General features: G+C 46.4%; 1 protein-coding gene across 12 annotated transcripts in view; it reads left to right on the top strand.

Moving 5' to 3' along the window:
- The window catches only part of sox6 (SRY-box transcription factor 6), a 166,706-nt gene that overhangs the window by 72,613 nt on the left and 69,093 nt on the right, over nt 1-25,000 (top strand). For all 12 annotated transcript variants that reach the window (XM_048262739.1, XM_048262738.1, XM_048262736.1 and 9 more), the window contains one exon: nt 15,235-15,324. In XM_048262739.1, the coding sequence (XP_048118696.1) occupies nt 15,235-15,324 (90 nt within the window). The remainder of the gene's footprint in view (nt 1-15,234; nt 15,325-25,000) is intronic.

The raw sequence follows: 25,000 nt of genomic DNA, 5'->3' as shown, positions 1-25,000 counted from the left end.
AGCAACTGCTCCGGGAGCATTCCAGGAGCCATCTTCCCCGCTCTCAGCTGTTGACTCTGTCCCCCCTCTGTGTTCCACCGGAGCACAACGCCTCCATTGTACGCCCCCCTCCCTCCTCCTCCTCTCCTCGGTCACCTCCTCCTCCTCCTCCTGCTCCCCCCTCCTCGCTTAGTCCACCACCACTTCTCGTCCCATGGCTGGAACTCCCTCCCTCCCTGATAGGAGGAAGTGGGTGTCTTAGGGAGACGACCCAAAGCCAGGGCCCCAAACAGAGGCCTGTTTGTCCTCAGACCTCCTCTCCTCATAGGTGCATCTCTCCTCGGCCAGGGAAGCGAGGGTCTGCTAGCTCTCACTCTCTCTCTCTCTCTCTCTCTCTCTCTCTCTCTCTTTCTCTCCCGTTCTCTTTCAGAACACTACTCTCAGTCTGAGTTCACACGGTCAGCATGGGCTATCTCTCTCTCGCTCTATTTCTCAAAGAGTTCTCAGAGTGCGGTAGTCCCTCTCTGTAGTTACAGAGGGGGAGAAAAGCAACCTGCATTTCAACCGTAGTTCACAGAGTGTGCGTTTTGTGCAACAGATACGAGACGTGATGCTGTTGTCCTGGAGTTGGCGGTATGGAAAGGCAGTGGTGGAGGGGGGGTGGGGGGTGCTTAGTGTTTTAATTAGCTCTCTGCTTTATGTTGGCGCTTCATGCTTGGAGCAGAACAGTTGTGGGGGTGAAATGCTGACACACAAGAAAGCACAGAGCCATTAATGCTCCTAAATCTGTCATTGTGCTATGGGGGCCCGCATGTGGAAATGGCAGGGCCCTTTATGTAGATTAAAATGACTGGGATCAGCAACACACTCATGGCCCTGCCCGGGGTAAGGTGGCAACTCGCAGGCGTGGGGAGGTCTCCCTGTGTGTGTGTGTGTGTGTGTGTGTGTGTGTGTGTGTGTGTGTGTGTGTGTGTGTGTGTGTGTCTGTGTGTGTCTGTGTGTGCCAGACCCCCCCAAAGCCCTGCGAACCGCTCAGAATGATCGTGCCCTCTTCCTTGGTGTTCATTTCCCAGGCATTCTGTGCGCATAACTGGACAAAAGAGACGGTGTCATCTGACCGCGATCAAAATAGTGTCAATGTAAGTCACACCGTGGCCACAGACAGCTCGGATGGACAGCTAATGATTTCAGCGCGCATAGCAGCCCTGCTTTATAAGCCATCCTGTAACATGCGTCAACCAGAGAATACACTTAACAGCTCCGACATGGAACATGACAGCAAACAAGATTCCTCCTATTAGCCTAGTTTCATTGTGTTCCTTTCTTCCCTCTCAGGAAAGTACATATGAATATTTTACACAACACATTTGATGGCTGTGTCGTGAACAAAGAGACTGCTTTATCATCAAACAAAATCAAACAAACAAATCTCTCTTGTTCTTTCTCATGTTCTTGTTCTCTTTGCTGTGTGTTGGATGATGTTTCATGCGTGCCAAGAGGTGGGATGGGGATGTCAGCAGACACAGATGGAAACGTGTTTTATTGCGCTGCGGTGCTGGAGAGCTGATGATTATAATTATTCGGCGAAGGCCATCTCTCTTTGGGAGTGGCCCTCGTATAATTTTAAAGTCTGAGGAGGTCGAGTGGTTAATATGCCTTGAGACCCTTCCATCCGATGTATGTCATGAAGTTTCAATGATATGTTGAAGTTATGGGTTTGGATTATAATTAATTATGGCGCCGCTGGAATGAGATTTTTTTTTTTTTGCTGCACCTCCAGCACCACTTGTCATAATGTCGCAATTAGTAATTTCGGGGAGCTGGGGGCTCTTCACGCTCCCCTGCACGAGGCTCAAGTGCCTTTCGCTAGAGCTACCTCTCTCCACTGGTCTTGGGCTGAATCTTTTACCCACAATGTGTGAGTGAGTATGTGTGTGTGTGTGTCTGTGTGTGTGTGTGTAAGTGAGTGAGTGAGTGAGTGAGTGAGCTCACCCGGTTTATATTCCCCTACAAGTACTGCACTCACTTCAGCCTGACATCTTAGGATGTAGAGGGTCAGAACTGGAGAAAGATAGAAGGAGAAAGAGAGAGAGAGAGAGAAAGAGAGAGAGAGAGAGAGGAAGAGGCCAGCATCGCGGTGTGAAACCTGAAGGCAATCGTCCTTTCACGCAGCATGGCGCAGCTCCTGTGGCTCTGTGTCAGAGAGAGGGAGAGGGGGAACTGGCTCATTCAAAGGAAAATACGGGAGCCATTGTTGCCGGACAGTTCTGGAACAATGGGGCATTGAGGCGCTTAGCTGTAGGCCAGCAAGGGGACTTCCTAGAAACTGGAATTCTTAACCTTTTGAAGTGCTATGGTTACTGCTCCATCTCTCCTCAGGCAACCTAAATATCATGATGGATAAACCTCTTTTATGTGCTCTCCCTCCACCCAGTTTTTTTTCTGCAAAAAAGGGAAAGATAGAATATAATAATAGCCTGAATGAATAACAGATGGGATTGTTAAGTTTTTGCAGTCGGGAGGTCTTACATCCCAGCCTCTGAGACCTTGGCTCGCAGTCTGACTTTTGTGTGACTGGAAAGGAACAGTAGCTGGCGGTTTGGAGGGCCTTGTGTGTGTGTGGTTGTGTGTGTGTGTGCATGTGTGTGTGTGTGTTCCCATGTGTGTGCGTGTTTGAACATGTGTGGTGATTGGGGGGCTACAGCTGCATGCAAACTGTTATGTGGAACAGAGAATGGAGGTCGGCGGCTAAAAATAGTGACCTTTGGACTGTGAGTGTGCGAGAGCTGAACCCTGACATGGGTAAACAGAGCTGACTGCACAGGACCATAAACATCTTTAATTGCTGCTCCGTAAAAAGTGAGAATGTCAGGGACAGGCAACAGAAAATGCGCCTCCTTAATTAGACAAATGAATCGCAAAAGGGAAACCATTCCCCATTTTATTTCTTTTTCGCAGTTTGCACTCCCAGTACATTACGAAAATAACTTTTATGTGAAGTAATGTCCCTACCTCTACAAACAGACTTTAACGATAATTATTGATCGTGAATAATGTCTGTCCTTAATGTATATTTTTTTAGATTTCCATATGATCTAAGTGCTTCATTTCCAGCAGAAATGCATAGAGCCCATGTTTGTTTAAAGCACTGAGACGGCCTGTCTGTAATCTAAAGCATGCATATTAGCCATGCATTTGTAGTTTCATGCTTGAGATGTGCTGCGTTTTTTTTTTTCCGGCACTGGATCACATCATCTTTATCGTTGAAGTCGCCGCTTCAATTTCTGCGTGTGTGTGTGTATGTATTGCAGAAAAAAATCTCTCGAGCACATCGAATTTGCCTGGCATTTATGATGAAATAAAGTTTCGGTGGCTACGCCAGACACTTGGCTTCACAGCAAATTTTAATCTATTCATGTGGATCCTATTAGGCTCTTTTTGTCCTTGTAGAGTCTTAGGCACCCATTAATTTAGTAAATCACTCTGAGCAGCCATGATCACAGTACGCAGCATTATCCACACATTTCTATTAATTTAGCATAGATGAATAAACGCGAATGTTTTGGAGCATTGATTAGCAGAAGAGTTTATGTCTGACAGTTAGATTGCAGGGTACCCAACAAAAAATGGCTCTTCTGCAAGGTACCCAGTAATTTAATTCTTGTGTGAAATTATTATAATTTATTACAGTGTGTGGGCCCTAATGATTACCGACATCAAATGGAAATTATAAATTAAAATTAAGTCCACATATCTCATTTTCGTGAGTGCTGAAACCCTCATCAGCAGCACGTAAAGTTTTGCAAGATGCCTCCCCTCTGTCTTTAGGCATTTCTTTACTTTTCATTTTTCCATGAGGATGCGTGTATGTCAATGTTTCATCACTGTGTGCAGTATCAAACAGGTACGGCATGTTAAGAGGATGCAGTCTTGAGGATGGCGCGTTTAGACTGTTTTAACATCTAAACCTAATTTCTGTTTATCCTTGTCAGGGAAAAAAAATCTCCTAGTGATGAGCAAGAGAGGAGGCTGTGGGGAGTCTTGGGATGGGGAGGGAGAGACCGAGAGAGAGAGAGAGAGAGAATGAGAGAGGAGAGGGCAGAAGTTCTTTTGGCCATCCAAGCATTTAATGGTCCTAGTTCTTAAAAGTGACCTTGTGGGCGCGGGCGGCAGAGCCCGGAGCTGCGGCTCCGTCCAGCTGCACACATGGCATCCATCGGGGCACAATCACGCACAGTCCCGACACCTCAGGCTCGGACATATGTTGAGTTTTATTTCATTCTTCTGACATTAATCCTATTCACCAGCTGTTCTGCCAGCTGCCACTCTTCAGCTTAAGAGGAGATTGCAGTTTTGGGGGCTCTGAGTGTGGCTTCATCTTGGCTCCTCATCTCTCCTCGCTGAGTTCTGATTGGATTTTTTTCCCCACTCGCTCCCTCCCCTTCCTCCCTTCCCTCCTTCCCTCCTCTCCTCTCTAGGATCCTTAAGATTGCACACTTCCTTGTTGTCATTCTTTTCATTCCTTTTTCTTTTTGCATTTCCACTTGTTAATTCCACCCCCTTACCCCTAACCCACCTAGCCAGCACACACACACACACACACACACACACACACACACACACACACACACACACACACACACACACACACACACACACACACACACACACACGTCTTCCTGTAGTAGAAGAGGGTGTGTTTGTTTGTTTGTTTGTTTTTTATGTTGCATCCAAGCCGTGTCCTGGACGGCTGCCCTCTGACTGCAGCTCTCTGCCTGGCCCTGGCCAGAGCACCATTTATTATTCAGCTTCCCTTTTTTCCACATCGCCACGGTGATCCCTGTGCAGTCTGGAGGCTCGGCGTTGATCTGGGATGAGGCAGCCGTCCCGGCCTGCTGGGAGAAGCTATCTGGCACTGCGTGTGGCCAGCTCCTACAGCATCTCATTTGCAATGAGTTTTTCCTCATAAACAATGGCAGCACACCGCACTGTAATCTGTAATAAATACACAGCAGAAATTATGAAATTATACACACCAGATTCAATTCGATGAAATGTCCAACACAGAATTTCATCAGCATAACAGTGAAAAAAAGAAGAAAATTAGGAAGAAAGCAGAAATCACCAAATTTGAAATAATGCAGCATACAAGAAATGTATTATTTTTTCCCTGAGTAATATTTTCGCCATTTTTAACAAAGTTTACTATGATAGACATCAAAATGTAAATGTCTGGTGTCATTTTTTGTCCAATATGAATTCAGTTTATTAAGGACGTTTATCAGAACTTCAAACAGAATTGTGACAAAGTTTTTACATATCCAATTCGTTAGAAAAACTACAAATATCAGTTCCTATCAGAACCAACGTCTCTTCCATTGGTGAGGTTCCCACCACCCGTCGTCTTTGCCCTGTTGCTTGCGTTCGGCGTAGCTGCCTTGTCAGAATTGATCGTCGCCCCGGTACGCACTTCAATAATTCAGCGGTGATGGCCGCCGAGGGCCCTTCATAAAAAAGGATCGGGGGAGGTCATGCGCTGCCCTTCTCAAGAGGTGAAGCCTCTTGGGAGCTGCTAATTTATACATGCTTGATGGACACGTGTCCTATTTAAGTGAGGTCAGCCCTTGTGGGTGTGTCTGTGTGTATGTGTGTGTGTGTGTGCGAACGGGGCGCTCTCGACGTGCGGGCTCCATGGGTGACCCTGGGACTCAGCTGTGGGCTTAATGTCCTCTAATACCCCACCCAGCACCTGCATGCCATCACCAGCACCACCACTAGCATCAGCACCTTGGATAGATAAGGAGCGAGGTGAGCTTGAAAACACTCTGATAACCCACCTGACGCACTCTGACCGTAGCTGGCTTGCATGGCATCAGGAATAGATGCTTTCTAGGAAGCTTCGCCTGACGCCAGGTCACCTCCTGAGCTTTGACCTCAGCTGGCACATCAGGTCTGCCTTGGGTGATTCCGCTCTGCAGATCCATACAAACACACACACGCACGCACACGGTCCTGCCCTGAAGTGCTCTTTGTGTGTGTGTGTGTGTGTGTGTGTGTGTGTGTGTGTGTGTGTGTGTGTGTGTTTGCGTGCAAGCATGGAAGGAAAGCCTCATCAGCCCGCTTATCGGAAAGAGGAGACAACTCTGGACAAACAACAAATCAAGAGGAGAGGACTCCTTTTTTGTTTATTTTTTCTTTCCTTCTTTTTTGAAAACATCTGATTGAATACAGTAATTGAAGTAAGTTTCTCTATTTATAGCTGGTGTTGACAAGCCAAAATGACTGCAAGAGTTTTGAAAGGGAGATAGGCGAGGGTTGTGTGTTGTGTGTGTGTGTGTGTGTGTGTGTGTGTGTGTGTGTGTGTGTGTGTGTGTGTGTGTGTGTGTTGGGGGTCTACAGGTGATGAACAGAGATGCTCAGTAAGTGGAATAATGAATAGTATTAGGTGTCAATTAAATCAAGCCATCCTCTAGGTGCAGGTGCTCTACAATGCACTGACACATCTCAAGGAGTCAAGCCTCTTCACCCATGCATGCCAACGGGCGCATTTGCATATTAAAGAGCTGAAATTATTTAACTGAAGCAAAAAGTCTTCTGGAAATGATAGAGGTTATTAAAACTGTTGACAAGGAGTGAAGGTAATTGCTTGAAAATGAGCGCTGGCGTCGGCGACGACGCGCTGTTGTACACAGAAATTCTTCTGTATTTTTTTTTCCTCTTCTCTTTCTTGCTTGCTGTCTTTTTCCTCTTCCTATTTTTCCCCTGCGCTAGCTGTTGCCTCTCCTCCTTAGTGTTTGCATTGTGCTCTCTCGCCCGGGTGTGTAACCTATTACGTTCAGATTGCTCCCTGGCAATTAGTGCCCTTTTTGTCCTCCCTTCAATAACGCCATGATTATGGAGACAGGAGCGTGTCGCCCCGCATCCAGCAGCTGTTGTCTCGGGAGCCACCGCCAGAATGACAAAACATGTTTTCTTCTGCCGTTTCACTTTCCTGTGTGGCTCCTTGTAATCATTATGCTCTATTTTGTGTGATGATGGTGGCTTGTTTTAGGGGCTCTGTGATTAAGATATTCAGAAGATTCTCCTGAGTTTGTGTTCTCCACATTTGTGTGTGTGTGTGTGTGTGTGTGTGTATGTGTGTCTCTTTGTGTGTGTGCGCACATTTGTGATTCTGTGTTGCTTTGCCTTTTCTTTCAAGAGATAGGAGGCAAAAACTGACAACAAAAGTCTTTGCTTTTGATTCAACAGCACATCCCCTATTGTATGCCTTGATGTTGGAGGTTTAGAGAATCACGCATTGAATGCATTGAAAACAGCACTGCATTTCTCTATGGTGAGATTAGAGTCAGTGAGAGAAACTTTGTTGTGCTCTATAGAACTGGCACAAAACACACATTATTCCATCAGCCTTGACACGTTTGTCCTCTAACTCTTGGTTTACTTTTCTTTCATGTGTCCTCATTTTCTATTATAATTAGAGACCTTTGAATTAGCAGCCCACTAACTATTAGACTGGAGCCTGTCCTCCAGCCTGGGTGACTTTGAATGCTGCAATAATATTTCCACAGTGAAGCATCAAGCACGCACGCAGGCGCAGACACACATGTGCGCACATGCACAAACACACACACACACACACACACACACACACACACACACACACACACACACACACACACACACACACACACACACCTACACACACACACACACACACACACACACACACACACACACACACACATACACACACACACACACACACACACAAGCCAAGCCCAACCTAGAGGAAAGCATGCCCTCCAGCGATGGAGATCTTCTTTCCCCTCCTCTCGTCTCTCGTGCCCCTGCCAAGTTGGGCCTGTAACACAGGGAGAAATAATTTTTATGGTCAGTGTCAGTTGATCATTGATTCGCTAATTGCATGTTTCCCCAGGAGGTTGGCCAGTTGATATATTGACCCCCACTCTTACTCCCCCCCCCCCCCCGCTGACTGACTGCCTCTGATTACGCTGCACTTGCCACCCCCACTTTAATTTGGAGGAGAGAACACAATCATGTGTAAAAGACACGCATCCCTTTTTCCCAGGCGGCTCGGCTGGGCTGGGCTGGGCTGGGCAGGGCTGGGCTGGGCTGGGCAGGGCAGGGCAGGGCGAGGCGGGCACGGGCCTAAGCGGGCAGATGCTCGACTGGCGAAAGCGCGGAGGGTATGGGGGGTGGGGGCAGAATGGGGGGTGGGGGTGGAGGTATCTTCAGCTGGGCAGAGGAGAGGGAGTGAGAGGGCCTCCTCTGTCTTCATGGTGGATTAACTGTGTGTGGGGTGGGTGAGTGAGAGGGTGTCTGGCATAGACAAGCACTTCCTCTTGGAGAGGAAAGGGGTAGTGGGGGGTTAGCAGTGGGGATGGGGGAGGGTTCCGATGACCATGTGAGGGCCCGAGCCCTCTGGCAGATGTGTTGGCAGAGTGCCACTGGGCACGGCTCATTGGGATGGGAGCGTGCTCACAGAAAGCACATCTCAGGAGAAGGGTTGGAGGAGAAGGGCACGCAAAAAAAGAAGCGTGCAGTAAACCGATCCCTGGAGCATGAGACCGCAGGGTACTTTGGGTAGAAATCTGCAGAAATCTGATATTTCAATTGTGATTTTAAAGATGCAGTCTGTTATTCAGCTGTGGTTGTGCGTAAAGGTTGTGGATATTTGAGCTCAACAGCCAATCAACTTGTTCTCCTCCCTTCAGTATTCTTGAAGCAAGCATGTGTGTTAATGGGCTTGGATTGTTTATGGCTTTTGTTTTTATGGATTGTTATTTTTTGCTGCAAACACTGAACGGGCAGCTAGAGGATTGTGAGGAACAATCTGGAAAGAGGTGTATAGGATCAAAATCACGGACACACCTTTAACTGATAGTCCTACATCACCACGCCAGTATGTAAGCCAGCCAGAGCTATTAAAATACAGGTCATGGTAATGCATCAAATGCTCAATCTTATTGCCATGATAGCTTATTCAATGGCATGTGAGTTAATAGGCTCTTTGGCAATTTTCCAGGGCCAATCATGACTGTCTTTCTAGTTGTAGATAACATCACCACACAGATAGTCCAAGGAAGGATTGTTTATGGACCATTTCAAATTCTAATTGACAAGATTTGATTTGCCTATTAGTGTATTTATTTGTGTTGTTTGGACTCTGCTCAGCCATTTGAAGGTTGATGTGGTTGCCATTGATGTCCTTGATCGAAGCGTGTCTTTTTGGTGTATGTTATCACCACCATGGTGGTAATAAAAGTTTCAATTAGCTGTAAGCTTGCTCACCTGAAAGTGTTTGTGTCTGGATGGACCCAACGTATTAGCAGTAACTAGAAAACCTCAGAAAACACACATAAAAACAACACTACAAAAATAATAATTTCAGCGTTATTATAATAATGTTGCCACAGAACTTCCTGCATCCAATAAAAATACAAGTCTGGCAAGCACTAGACCGGGATTGCACTCACCTGTTCCTGTGTGTGTGCGTACGCATGTGAGTGTGTTTGTGTGTGTGTGTGTGTGTGTGTGTGTGTGTGTGTGTGTGTGTGTGTGTGTGTGTGTGTGTGTTTCACTGTTGTGGTTTCTGTCAGACACAGAAGTTTGGCAGTGGGCTTAGCCCGGTGATGAGAGCTGAGTTTGTACCAAAACATGATCACAAGAAAAAAAACTTTTGCCTTCGTGCAGATTTATGAGCCGTCTTGTGTTCGCTCTGCTCTTGAAACGCTCCTTTAAAGAGCCAGGATTAATCTGGCTGTTCCATCTTTGCTCTAGGTGTCTTTTTGCACAGTCTCCAGCTCGCCCACATTGCGAAGATGATAGCGTCGCTCTGCCAACAAGCTGTGTACCCGAGATCAGAAGAGCAGATAGGAGCTAAGTGTATCGTCGACATAATGGGTATTGTCAGCTCGCGTGTCGGCAGAAGCTGTATGTGGTTTCGCTGGAGTGCTGCGCAGGCCTGTTTCCAATACGCCACTCACCCTGGCCCCGACACAACAGAGCTCTCTCTCTCTCTCATCCCGCACGGACGCTCACAATGGCTGCATGACTGTAATGTCATTTACAGTGTCAGGGGCTTTGGCTTTGTCAGGGAAGAAGAGGTTGGAGTAAGAGGGGAGGGTGGAGTGGGAGGGGTGGATAAATAGATCACAGAGTGGAGAGCTATTTTCCACCCTGTCGTGATATGTAGCCGTGCGATAATCCACTTGTTTTGACAGGGTGGATGTCTGGAGTGGGGCTGGAGGTGCTGCTGTGTGGAGGGAGAGAGCTGTGCCTGGCGTGAGGGGCGCTTACGCGGTCTCGCGGGCAGAGCTCAGGGCTCGGGGCATGGAGGCTGGCATCGGGGCTGGGGGTGGGGGCTCCTGGGTGTACGTTTGTCATGTGCAGTTTTCTCTCTCTCTGCAAATGGTGCCATGACACAGAGTGGCAAGGAGTGCTTGTATCACTCTTTCTTTCTCTCCCATTTCTATTCTTTCTTTTTTTTCTCTTCTTTCTCTTCCTTCTTTGCTCTATTTTATCTCCCTCTCTCTCTCTTTCTCTCTCTCTCTTCATTCTCAGTTCTTATAGACACAGAGACTTGATTGACATTGAGAGTCTAGGACTCCAGAGCTCTGCAGTTTTGGGGCCTGGGCCAAGTGTGCCTGCTCTCCCCAGAGCGGTGTCTCTCCTCTGGGCCAGCTGCCGCTGAGCCCGGCCTGCTGATGGTCCGGTGGGGGCCGGAGTTCCGCGGCTTAGCCGTCTGTCACGCGGACCTTGGGAAAATGTAAATAAGAGGCAGATAACAGCTATTGTTTTCATTACATTCTCGTCCAGGCTGAACCCCCCCAGCCCACCCCACCTCCTCCCAGTCTCCTTCACCCCTCTCGGCATGCAGTGCTTTATCTCTCTGGAGAGGGAGGAGGAGGAGGAGGACAGGGCAGGCGGGAGATTTGGGGCCCCTCTCAGGGAAACAACAATAAAGTCAATAGGATTCTTTATTTATCTAGTCGCTGTTTCCCTCTGACAGCTTTGTGTGAACCCGAGGGTCTATCCGACTGCTTCACACTCTCTGTCCCTGTTTCGCCTTCAAATGAACAATAGACTTGGCTTTATTAAATATTAATGTAAATATAGACTGCCGTCATGACAAATATAATTGGATCTATAAATGCTTTATAGATCTCTTGGCAAGGCGATCGCCAGGGCTTTGAGGACCATGGTTTGAGTTTGGATTTCTATGTTCTCAATCTCAAAATAATGTGCCCCGACAGCAGTGTCTGAGTGTAGTGGTGTAAAAATGCAGTCTGCCTACTAAGACAAGAGGAATTATTATTGAGCTGATGCTAAGCAGTGTTTCACAGACATTTATATGTTCTCAAGAGAAGAGAGAATGGAATTTGAAAAATTGCGTATGAAAAAAAAAGCCAATTATTCATCAGGAGTCCCCTTAAAAATATCTCAGTCTTTATATGGGCATTTTAAAACAATCCAGCGGAGTGGCTCATTAGCCCTATGCTGTACTTAAGCAGTGTGTATGAAATTATAACAGTGATATATCAAAAAGCTGTCTTCAGAGCGAGCTGTGCTTATGTGTGTCTGTGTGTTCATAGTCACTCATCAAGTTATTTTATACACAAAGACAGGATATTAGTCATCCAGGTAAAGGGGGATTACATATATAAAAAAATCACACAAGCACACACACACACACACACACACACACACACACACACACACACACACACTCAACTCACACACACACACACAAAAATGAAAGAGTGATTCTCTGGCACATTCCAGCTGTAGTGTGTGTGATGTTGGAGGGTCTTGGCAGACTTGTGTCTGCGTGTCTGGCCCAGGGTAGAAGCACAGGTCTGGAGGAGTGGAGCGAGAAGAGAGAGAAAGAGAGAGAGAAGGAGGAAGAGAGAGAGAGAGGGAGCGTCCATCCTCAGGGAGGGAGAGTGGAGCTGAATGGGAGCTGGCACCACATTATCTCCAACAGTTGGTGCATTCCTTAATGATCAAGTGCTGGAGCAGCATCTGTGCTGTGTGTGTGTGTGTGTGTGTGTGTGTGTGTGTGTGTGTGTGTGTGTGTGTGTGTGTGTGTGTGTGTGGGTGTGTGTGTGTGTGTGTGCATCTGTCTTGCAGTGTCTGTATTTAGGTGTGTTACTGTCTAATAAGTTTGTGTATGTTTCTGTGTGTGTGTGTGTGTGTGTGTGTGTGTGTCTGTGTGTGTGTGTGTGTGTGTCTGTGTGTGTGTGTGAGAGCACCCTGAGTGGAAAGATGAGAAAGTCTTCCCTAGCATGTCTAACCCTCCCAGGACAGCTCCACAGCAGTAGTCCTTGCCTCTAAGCTGTGCCATAAAAGGAAGTGTCTCTTTTTACTGCCGTCGGTCGGGGGGGAAGAATGCGGGTCCTGCTGCTGTTTGTTGTGCCTCCCGTATGTGGGTCATCATCACAATGTGTCTGTGTGTTTGTTGTTGTCTTCACTGAAGTGCGTATATGTGTGTGTATTTGTTATCGGTGGAAGTGAGTTGTCCGTGTGTGTGTGTGTGTGTGTGTGTGTCTGTGTGTGTGTGTGTGTGTGTGTGTGTGTGTGTTTTGTGTTGGAGGGGGTAGGGGTGTCTGTAAGGAAGAGGAAACACTTTCACTCCAGGGCAGGGCTTGCGAGTCGGGCCAGTCTCTGGGCCTGTGAACAGCCTGCCAGACAGCGGGGAGTTAACGCTCACACGTACACACACACACACACACACACACACACACACACACACACACACACACACACACACACACACACCGGGTCACAATCTCATGGGGTCAGGGAAACAAACTGTGAGCCGGGGATTGGAAAGCCAATAAAGCAGAAGTAATGTTAGAATGACCCAAAACCTCCAGCAGTCCAGCAGAGGAAGGTCCACTTCAAACGCCTGGATCCCCCACTCCGCTGCATCTCACTGGGTGTCTCCGGTCAGGGACAGGCTCCTTCCTCCCACCTTTGTTGGACATTTTAACTCCGCTGGCCTCTGTCTATTTACAATCCAGCACTGTGCACCACATCCCCTTGTGAGTATTGAATTCCTGTTGATAATCTCAACTGGTCACATCAGGAATTGGCTTTCTCTCCAAAACAAAAAGGAGCACATGGAACTGAAGTCATCACTATTGGAACAACTGTTTGCCCGCAATATATTGAGTGTATGAGATAGAAATTTCTGGCAATAATGCAGAATGCAAACCTTTGTCTAGCGTTCTCAGATATTTTAATCCGCTTCTCCTCGGAATGTTCTGGTGCCCGAGGTCCCCTCATGACGACTGACTACAATAGGCCAAAACACAAAAGCGCTGGGAAAAAGGATCTCCTTAAGTCATCGCGGATACTCATGTGCTTATGAATCGTCCCCTTTTGTCTGCCAAAGTGTGTCGACAAATGAGCCATTGTCGGGGCGAGTGGCAGAACCATTCCCCTCCGGTGCCAGAGGGCCTTGTGGGGAGCGCAAGAATGTGTGCTTTTGCCCGTGACCCCGGGAGAACAAACCCTGCCCTCACACCCCTGATTATGTAATCCCCTCCCATGGGTACCCGCTCAGGGGTGGGGCCCTCCATGGTGCTCATCTTAAAGGTCACCTTAAAGCACTGAGGCCTGCACTCACGCTCTCCTGGCGCCATTGTTGGTTTTCCCTCACTCGATGAAGAGGGAGTCTATCATCGGCAGACAAAGGGCTGTTCTCACCCAATCTTACGTTGAGGGCAAAACGGATTAAAAGAAGGAAGAGAAATCAGGGGGAAACAAGGAAGGCTAAGAAAAGAGCAGATACGCTGTTGTTCCTTCTCATGTTCTTCTGAAGCTGAGGCGGAGCCAAAGGTTCTCCGCAGTGATGGATGCTGGGAACTGGCTGACCTCTGTGTGTGGAACCCGTCTCAGCATTCAGCGTCCAGGACTCAGTGCTCCATCTGCTTGGGCGGTCAGACGGGCTGGGCAGTGTGTTTTTTATCAGTGCGCCCTTAGCGGCGACGTGGCAGATTCCAGCCATTCCTGTGCTGATTCATTGTCCACTGGACAAATGTTAATTGTCTTCATCACTGTTAGGGCGGTAGAGCGAATAGGCGGGGGCCGCCCCCCCCCCCACCCCACTACCTTTCCCTTTAATGTCTCTTTGTAGTGCCCCCCTCCCCATTCTGCCCTTTTACCCGCTGCCACCCCCCACCCACCCCTGTTCCCTGTCGCTTAGCACCCTCCCACTACCGTGACCTCCAGAAGACAGTCTGCCACATCACACGTTTAGTCCGGGGGAAACACGACCGTTACGCATGTGACAGACCGCATCGCCACTGTCTCCTCTCACATCTCACATGTGTGTGTGTCTGTGTGTGTGTGTGTGTGTGTGTGTGTGTGTGTGTGTGTGTGTGTGTGTGTGTGTGTGTGTGTGTGAAAGGTGGTCTTGAGTGTATGTGTAACTGTATGGTTGTGGTGGTGGGGTGTGTGACAGGATTGAACAGAAATAGCAAACAGTAGATATCTTATAATATGGATTGTATGAAGGAGTTACATTTGGACTGAGCCAGTCAAGGGGACTGCTGTTTTTCGTGAACCTCTTGAATAGATGTGACAAATGAGAAAAAGGACTTAAAGTAATAAGCACTTAATCATCCTCCTAAAGCTTCAACTGCATGTCGTTTATTAACTTTGTAAATCTCATATGTGTTTATTTTATGGGAAATTCAAGCAGCCTCTTTTTGACCTTTAAACAAAATGAAACAGATATTTCCTCAGACTAGGCAGTGCTTTTATGGACTTATTTTTTCAGAGTTAGTTATTGTCAGTTGCATAGTTTGCCCCATGCTGTTGCACATTATTGTGCTAGACTGGCTCGACTAATTTAAAACATATGTTCAGCAATTATCATTTACAGTGCTTGGGCTTTCGAGGTGCCAGAGTGCTTCCTCATTTTGACCCAGCTCTCTCTTTTGCTGTCATGTGTCCACACGGTGAATCTGAATAAAAATGTTATTTTTATCAACATTTTACTAGCAGCACTGCAAAATAAAATAATGTGCTGTGTATAAATTTCCAAAGGCAACTCATTCTAAGAATATCCCACTAAGACATAATGACTTCATTAGACATCTCTACATGTATTTCAAAAGGTTTCATGCAAATCTAGAGGAAAAAACATGACTAAATAGAAATTCCACTGAGTTTTAAATCAAAGCCATTAATAGGCTGTCTGTCTGTTTCTTGTCTGTTTTGCAGAGTCCTCCTGCATGGAAACACTGCTCTCCAAAGACTGGAAGGAGAAGATGGAGCGACTAAACACCAGTGAACTTCTGGGAGAGATAAAAGGTAAGCTTGCATGCGGAGGTCACTCAAACCGCATTGGGAGAGAGGGGGAGAGAGGGAGAGGGAGAGGGAGAGGGGAAAGGAGGGATGGGGAAAAAAATGAGTCATCATCAAAGCAGAGGGAACCTCCTGCCTATCGGAATCGATGTGAAAAGCAGCCCCTGCGTTTGTAATAGAACACAGAGACATTTGGCTGATCCCCCTTCGGTCTTTTGCCCCCCCCTCCCCCCCATCTCCCCTGCGTGACCAGGTCAGAGACCCTCTCCCCACAGTTTTGTGGCATAAATGTGGTCATTTTCTTTTGTGCAGTCCAGTGCTCACTGTCAGACTCTGTCAAAGCTATATCGTTTGTCTCTCTGTGTGTCTATACTGTGTTTGTGTATTTCATCTATCTATCTACACATACATGGCTGAATGAGAATAGTGGTGAGAGAGGTGGGGGGCAGGTGTGGGGGTGAGCTAGTGTCACTGTAGTCACTGTAGCTGGCCAGCTCCACTGTGTGCTTCCACATCTTCACATGGCTCATGTGGCTGTTGAGCGCAGCTTGAGGCTAAAGTGGCTTCAGATACAGGGAGGGAGGTGGATAGACCTCGCCCTGACACCCAGCAACACCACTACAAACTCACACAGGGCAAACACCATCCACACATTTCATCCAAAAAAGAACAAGAAAAAAAAGAAATGTGTTTATTCACAGAGAAGGTGGGCTTGGGTTTGGCTCTGCTTTTTATTTTTTCACTCTCTCTCTCTCTGTCTTTCTCTCTCTGTCTCTGATGTAGTTCTTAGCACAGACTGTTACAGGGAAGGTGTTTATGTAGCAGAGCAAGGCACAGTACCATGGCTCTGATAACACAGGCTTCGCTCTGGCTCCAGCCCTGCTCTCCTCCCTCAGTATCTCTCTCTCTCTCTCTCTCTCTCTCTCTCAGGTCACTCTCCACACCCATTCCCGCGTGCCTTAGCACCAGCTCACTCCATTTCTGCTCTGATATTTGAATCATCCTGGAATTACCTCAGTTCGGTTCCAGTGAATATCTAATGTAACTCTATTTGTTTACCGCACAGAGCACTAGCTAACAAATATCAACATATTCAGAACCGGTTCTATATTATCTTTGACTTTTTTTCTCTCGATGTAATATGAGTCCCCTGCTTATCACATTCCATCATCTTGCGCAATTTAGAATTATAAACAGATGCCCTTGCTTTTAATTATTGGATTGATTTACTCTGTATATGGTGAGGGAGGGAGGGGGATACAGTCGTACATTCTAATAACCTTAATAACCTTAATGAACCCCAATGTAAATCATGCAGTGCCTTGGTAAACTAGATTCATTGTACCTGCCCAAGTATAAGCCACTGTAGATCAAAGTGCTGTGGATAAAATGTTCAAAATGATTTAGCCTTTTGAAAGCAGATCTATTTGAATTACAGGACATTTTTAACCTGTGATTGATTGAAAGGGTGAGGTCATAGCAACCAGGTAGGAGGACTGATAATGCCCACTGTGCTTTCTTGATTTCCCACACACACTCACACACAGAGACCTGAATCTGCAGCTGACTCGCAACCAGAAATGCTTTTCATATCGCATCGGCAGCCTAAGGTTTTTAATTAGTGTGCCATTTCATTTGACTGTAGACATTTCAAAGGCCTGCTTTGTGCTCCCCCTTACAAATGTCTCTCTCCGTGTTTGAAGTCAGCCTCATGTAAATACAGGCAATTATAAAGGAAACCCAGGGTTGGAGATGCACAAGGTCTCCTTAATTAAAGCACAAACAAAGGCACCAAACAGAAAACACCTTATGATTAAGATCTAAAGTGTTACGGGTCTGCATTAATTGTTAGGTTAAAATCAATAGAAAGGCTAAGCATACATGTACGTTCAAATTAGTGCTGTAGAGTGGGAGATAAAGACTGACATGCAGATAAAAAGCTACCGACTGTCTTGCAACCCTGTCCTCTGTGTCTCTCTTGTTTCCTTCTGGCTTGTTTTGAATTCTGAGCCAGTGACATTGTGCAATTTACATAGAACTATGTTTGTTGTTTTTGCTGTGGACTATTGTTAAAGATGACTCCTTTTGATGAGTGTGTAAAGAGTAAATAACTTTGAATCTCGGGTACGTTTTTGAGCCAAAAGCTGAAGGCGCATCTTTTATTTGGCCGGGAAAAAATGTCTTTCAACTAAGTGGTGGATCTGAGCCCAGGATTTTTTTTTTGATCTCTGCAGTCACATTCTGTGCTAAACTGCTTTAAACATTTCTCACCCCATGAACCTGCTGAGGCATCCGCACTGTATGTGTGCCGTGTCAAGAGCCGGGTGGGGGTGGGGTGTGTAGGAGTGTGTGTGGCTTGGGGGGGGGGGGGGGGGGAGATCCAGTCAACCTGCATGATCCCCTGAGCGTTCTCTGGAGCTAAAGAACAATGGGGCTGGGCTGAGCTGCCACTGTTGTTTCACCTGCAGCCCTGACAGGCGCATTCTTTGACTCGCGTTTGTGTTCAAACTTGTCCTGGCTTCATAACCGCTTACAGGGGGACTGGAATAACAGCTAAACAACAAAACAAAACAAATCCCGAAACACAAAATGGAGCGTTAAGCCACTGCTTTTGTTCAGGGAGACGCTGATGTTGTGGTGATCCAGTTGGTTTGGAAAGTATTTACAGTTTGTAATCATGTTCATTCAGAATTTACATAGTTGTAGTCCCTTTATTATGTTTTATTTTCCGGCTATTAAAATTCACAGTAGATCTGAATTGATTAGGTCAAGGCATTAAACAAGAAGTTGCTCACAGTTTTGGTTACCGTGGTGGAATAGAAAGCAGACGAGAAGCATCAACGCAGCGGAATCAGAGGCAGATCGCTTTCCAGCCGCCAGTGTGAGAGGTAACTGTTTGTTTTCATACCTGAGCTTAGCTGTCAATCAGGAGGAACGGCGGGGCGGGCAACGAACAAAACCACAGAGCAGGAAAGGCCCGCTGCCTGGACCCAGTCCAAGCCACAGAGCTGCAGACACAGGCCCACTGCAGGCCGAGAGAGAGAGAGAGAGAGAGAGAGAGGGAGAGGGAAAGAGAGAGAGACGCTTGTACAATGCAGGCAGGATTACATGCACAGGTGAGATACACTGACAGGAAACATAATGAGGGTATACTGTATGCATACATATATTCATAGTTATCACAAATCCCCAAGCCTTGCATGCTGTATTGCTTTTTAATACATACAATGAAACAATAGCCATTACATTCAAAGAGTTTGAGATTTCCATATGAAAATGCACTCCATATTGGTCAAGCAGTGAGACATATATTTATACTATAACACTGAATGTGAGTGTTCAGCCCAGGGCAGTGCTCAAAGTCCAAAGATAAAAAAAAAAAAGTTTACACAACTCAGAAGAGAAGAGGAAAAGGCAGTGGCTTAATATAAACACAAGCTAGAGTCCATTAAGGCTTCCCCCTCAGGACCAACATAAAAATGGGCGACAAAGAAAGCTGGCCATTGTGCAATGCTATTTTTTTCCCTTTTTTGTGTGTGTGTGTGTGTGTGTGTGTGTGTGTGTGTGTGTGTGTGTGTGTGTGTGCGTAAAAAATGGCCACCACAGCTCCTTGGGCCCTAAGAAAGTCAGACTCCCCCTAATCAATTTGAGGCTGCTGTCTGGGCTTTGGTGCTGGAGGTCCTGTGGAAGCCTGATAAGTGGAAGCTTCTTAAGAGGAGCGCATGGCCAGCGAGAGCCGCAGCTGAGACTGATTTGATGCTGGTCGTACCTGGCCTTGCTTTTCCGTCTGGACAGAGGGGGGACTGTGCGTGCAGACAGAGCACCAATTGTTCGAGCAGCTGGACTTACTTGAAAACACGATTATTCAATTTAGCATTCAGCTTTATTCCTAATGGCTCCTACCAAGTGGTGTTTGAGCTCCTATGGAGATATATGACACCATATCTGTAAACACACATATAACCATGAACATATCTGTGTGTATGTGCGTGTGTGTGTGTGTGTATTCACACACACACAATGTGTGCTGCAATCTTATTCAAATATGGAGGTGCCCTTTTAAAATCAGTGTTTTCTTTTTTGAAAGTTGTTCTTGATAATCCCTGAAGACCACAACTCAACATACCACATCTTTGATGAAAAAACAAATCAAGAAGTAGCCCAATCATGAGACATTTGTACCACTTTTCTTTTTTATTTAATACAGTCCACACAATTACAACCAATTGTCAGGAATGCATTGCAGAAATATTTCCCCTAATTTACTGAAGAGAAATCGAAAGCAAGGAGCAGAAATGAATTTCCTCCTCGGGTCACTGATTGATTTGATCTGCAGCACACCCCTTCTCACTGTTCAAGAGCGCATGAAGTGGGTGGGCGAGCTTCCTCAGAACAGAGCTGACTCCAGATCAGTTCAGGCCAAATTAGGACAATTGGGGCTGTTCCACAGCCAGCCTGTACCCAGGTCAGATCAGACTTGCAGACATTGTTCTTCAGCGGAGAGGAGAGAGAGAATGTAAGCATGAGGGCTTGTCAGCCCATCTGAACTACACCTTCCACCCCCCGTGCTCCCCCACCCACACAGGAGAAGTGCGGCAGTTTGCATTTTTCTCCCCCGCGTCTCAATAGTCAACTGTTTGCCCCATGCGTCCGTTCAGGTGAAATACGAGCTACAGTAAATTATTATTCTTCGGAGCACATTTGCAAGATGAATGAGAGGGGGAGAGTTGTTGCTCTGTTTCAGCCCCCCTAATGAATTGAGGAATTTAGCTTGTGGCATTGGGCAGCAGAAAGGCACACCTTGTTTTCTTGTGTGCTTGCGCCCGCGCCCTCTCTCTCTCTCGCTCTCGCTCCTGATGGGGTGTTGCTGAAAGCCCAGGAGCAAATAAGAGTGTGTTAAACAGGAGTGTGTGTGTGTGTGTGTGTGTGTGTGTGTGTGTGTGTGTGCCCCTGCTCAGCACTCCACCACTAGGTAGGAGACGGGGGGCATACAAAATTTGGTGGTTGCATACAAAAACACTGTTTCTTTCCCTCTCCTCTCTCTCTCTCTCTCTCTCTCTCTCTCTCATACCCACACACACTACTCAAACACACATGATGACACATGATTTCTTTTCAACAAATTGAAAATAAGTAGGTACGTCAGACCTTTTGTGTGGGCGGGACAATATGACAATAGCCATAGAAAATGCAGTGGAGACGAGCAGCGGCATTTTTATTACACTTGGCAAACGAAGAGCAGCGTTTGGAGGCCAACTGAAATGCTTATCTTTCGCCGGGGCCGCGGGGCGAAATGGCACCCTTGCGGGCGTGTAATGCCGCTTAAGCACTGGCACAGCCTGGGCTGGGCTGCTTTGCTACATGTCACGCTGGATTTCCCCCTACAGCCGGCACCGGGCTCCACCAGCCCCACTCCACACCGCCCCAGGGGGAGGGCAAGGGGAGGGAGGGCCAGGCCCAGAGAGGGCCAGCAACCAGGGGCAGAGTCTCAGTGCCTGGACATGCAGACCCAACAACCACCAGCCTAGCGATCAGCACCCAAACCTTACATTCCCAATGCACACAGGGCGTAGTCCAAAGAATATAGTCACAGTCACAGGGGTTCCTCAGGACACAGGGGGGAAACTCTCACTATCTCTCTCTCTCTCCCTTTCTCTTTATCTCTCTTTCTCACTCTTTCTCTTTCTCTCTTCCCTTTTCTTTCTCTCCCTCTCTTTCTCTCTCTGCTGTATCTCTTGATACACTGCCCCTTGTTTTGCAGAGGTTGCTCTGCTTTGAATCAGACCTTGAATGTTGGCCAGTGTTGGAGGTTTGACGCCAAATGCCCCCCACCTCCCCTCACCCCCCTCCGTGCAAACAGGAAGAGGTCAAGGTGTTGCTGTGCATGCCACTGGAGATGAATGCAGGATTTAAGAGTGTCACGCGCATCATCCAAGGCCATCTTAAACACATTATAGTCTCAATGCCAGCCTCCAACCATTCCAGTTTGAAAGAGGGATGGCTTTATTGCAAATAAATTATTTTTGGGCAAACAATAACAAGGCTTGATATGAAACAGATTGAATATCTCCTTGTGGAAAGGTTTGTGAGTTCGGCTTGGCCAGGTCCAGCCTCTGCCTGGTGTTTCCTGTTCTGTTTCACTGAGATCTAGTGTTTGGTTGGGTGCGAAGAACATTGTATCTCTTATGATATTAATTAGCCTGTTTAGATGTCCTGTTGACATCACTAGATTATCAGATGCAACTAACCTGAAGCTGGCAAACAAATCTTTAAACAGAAAGATATTTAATCTGTTTACTGTCAAGGTTTGTTATTATTTGCCCTGAAATAATTTTTTACAATGAAGCTGTCTCTCTTTCAAACTGGTATGGTTGGAGTCTGCCATTCAGAGTGTAATGTGATTAGGATGGCCTTGGATGATGTGCAACCCACTCTCTTAAATCCTGCATTCATGTGCCCTATGAACTTCAGAAATATGAAAAATGAAATGTAGCTTAATAGCCAATAGCTATATTGTAGCTTTTACAACAGTGTTAGGCAGATATTTTTAAGCAAAGAATTAATGTTTAAATATACTGTATATGTATATACACGCTATTCTTTTGTGTGAGACACAACATGTGTTGAAATGGTCATGAGCAAGATATTTATGGAATGGAGTCCATTTGCTCCCAGCATCCCATTACACCTACTCTCTCTCTCTCTCACACACACACATACACACACACACACACACACACACACACATACACACCGGATACATAATGCAGCTATTTGATGGTGCGGTATTAACATAAGCAAACAGAGCTAATTGATCTAAAGTGCTTAAAATGCAGAGTTATCTTTTGTGGTCATTCAGTGGGCCAAAAAAGAGAGTTTAGCTGGATGGTATTAAATCCCATCCATTTTCATGTTGGGAGAATTGATGGCCTTGGCTGCTGTGCATGGACATGAGATAGTGAATCCTTGCTCCAGCTTGTTAGTAGTGTTTCTATTGGAGGGATTAGAGAGGTTTAGATTATGCCGGAGGCAGAAGGCCAGGTGAAACAGATGTTGTTCGTATTGTCTAGATCATATCTCAAAATGGCTGGCCCACACTTCAGTGGGTGAGTATATGAATGTGCATGGAAGAGATGAGAGACACACACATACACACATTCCTAATTCCATAATTTAAACAAAAACATTTTTTTTTCTGTCTCAAACTACATAAAGAATATGTTTAAATGTACACATGTATGAAAGTAGATTATCCACTCTCATACTAAGATTCTCCATATTAGCTATACATGTTAAGTGTGCTTCAGTAAATGCTAAATGTAAATTCAGTTTGTGTGTACACACAAAGTTTCTAGCTTTGAGTATAGATTTGAATACAGCAGGATGTTGTGATGGTCACTGACTGCAGTTTAACACTGAGTAAACTGGCTCTGTGTTGCCTCTGAGAAGGGTTTGGACAAAAGGGACAGCTCACCGTGGGGAGCATATGAGTGCCATAAATCGTGTGTGTGCATTGTTGTGAAAAGTCTGCAGGTTGAAAATCATCATGTGAACTTCTCTGAGTTTTGGGCTGTGTGACTGTGAGAGTATTGTATATGTGCGTGTGTTTGCATGTTAGAGTATTTGTGTGTGAGAGAGTGTGTGTGTGAAGGACAGTGTGTGATAATGTTTGTCTACAAGTGTGTGTGTGTGTGTGGGTGTGTGGGCATATACCTTTCCCATGGTGAGGAGCATGTAACTGGCTCCTCCTGCAGCATGTCTGGCATGTCAGCTATGTGCCGTGTGCGTGGGGCTGCGGCCCCGACACAATCCCTGCTTTTAGAGCGCTCTTAATTGACTTATGATGGGCCCGCAGCATATGTGAGGATTCACAATAGCCAACTGATGGGGAGACAAAGGAATTCCAGTGCTCTGGCGTTTCTCTTTTCCCCTTTTTTTTCCCGAGAAAGAAAGGAGCAGGGAAGGGGAAAAAAGTCATTCAGATTTAGTCATAATGGTTCAGCTGTCCAAAGCAAAGACGGGGCAGAGAATAGGGCGCCTTGTGATTCTTTTTTCTTTTTCTCCTCCCTTCTCCCTTTTTTGTGTGTGCCTGCATCTTTTATCTCTGTTATTCACTTGGGACTCTTCAAAGTAACAAGCTGCCTTCTCTTCCCCGGTGCTGGACTTGGAACTCAAATTAGGGTCTGCTTGATTAGCGGGGTGGGAGGGGGGTCTATGTGTGTGTGTGTGTGTGTGTGTGTGTGTGTGTGTGTGGGGGGGGGGGGGGGGGGGCTAGCTGTGGGACAGAACAAATCGCACCCCTACAAAGTGTCTTTCATCCACTGGCCCCTGGTGTCCAGCGCAGTAGCCACGGCTGCAGTTGTTTTGCAGCTTTATGCTTTTAACCTGGGTCAGCCACAGTAATATAGCCCTTCTAGACGTTCTTTATATAAAGAAAGCTAAGATATGTATTAATTCAGCTGCAGAATCAAACGGGAAATACATCTAATCTGTCTCCGAAATCAGGACTGAATTTCATTTTTCCTTGCATTTTCACAGAAATGCAAGGCTCCCTGTGTGTGTGTGTGTGTGTGTGTGTGTGTGTGTGTGTGTGTGTGCTGAAGCCTCTTTTACTCACCGGGGGTAACTGAGCTCCTTGAGGGTTCCTGCCATGTCACAGTGTATCAGTGTGTGTGTGTGGTGTGTGTGTGGTGTGTGAAGTGTTAGTGGAGGAGCGCACATTTCTGTGCTTCTCGACTGTCTTCCGCCCAGAGTGTCGATCTGAGGAGACACCTTTACAGGATAGCGCTGGCCCACGCTGTTAGGGGCCATGCAATATGTAAGAAAGGGCCTCTTTGTCAAGATGCTGGTCCGACTCGAGCCGCATCTCTCCGCACTGAGCTCCACCAGCCAATAAAACTTTTATCTGCATTTTAAAGCTGATCTATAATTCAGGGCAAAGAAGAAAAGCCTTAACACCAACACCAGGGCAACAAAAAACATATGTTGCCCTCCTTGTGAATTATTAAAGTGTTTTAACTTGGCTTCAGTTCAACTGGTATTCTCTCTAATGATCTTATCTTGTCTTGTATAGTGTATGTGTGATACTGTTATGCTACTTAACAGATATCAGACCCTGATATTTTAATTTCTTATAATTTCTTATTCTTATAATTTCTTCCTGATAATTATATTTTCTTAATTTCTTAACTGCAGGCAGTTAATGTACTTGAGATATTCTATGCCCATCTATGACTGCATTTCATATTCTAAATTCACTAAGTCTGAAATGAGTGCATTTAATTTAATTTGTCTCGGCACAAAAAATAACATGGGAAATAGCTACTGTGAACCACTGTGGGAGGCTGAGGACACAAAACAAGAGAGGCTAAAAAAGAAAAGGGAAACAGACAAGAGGGGGAAGAGAGAGAGAAGGAGGGAGAGAGATATAGAAAATTGAAGCATAAGAAAAAGAGAGAGCAAGAGAGAGAGAGAGAGAAAGGGGGAGGTTGGGTGGGCGGGTGAGTGGACTTGCCATTTTCTTAGTGCATGGGGCAGCGAGAGCGCCCCACAATGCAACCCAACAGGAAAACAATGGCCCCTCTGTTAGTATTCAGTTAGTGTTTGTGCAGACTAGCACTCCCCATGCAGGGCCTCTGGGTTGGAGCCTACAGGATCGCGCTTTGGCCCCTGAGCAGCACAC

The sequence above is a fragment of the Alosa alosa genome, chromosome 14 (assembly GCF_017589495.1).
Source record: "Alosa alosa isolate M-15738 ecotype Scorff River chromosome 14, AALO_Geno_1.1, whole genome shotgun sequence".
Taxonomy (NCBI): Eukaryota; Metazoa; Chordata; class Actinopteri; order Clupeiformes; family Clupeidae; genus Alosa; species Alosa alosa.
Note: the sequence above shows the minus strand (reverse complement) of the source record. Positions and strands in the feature narration are given on the sequence as shown.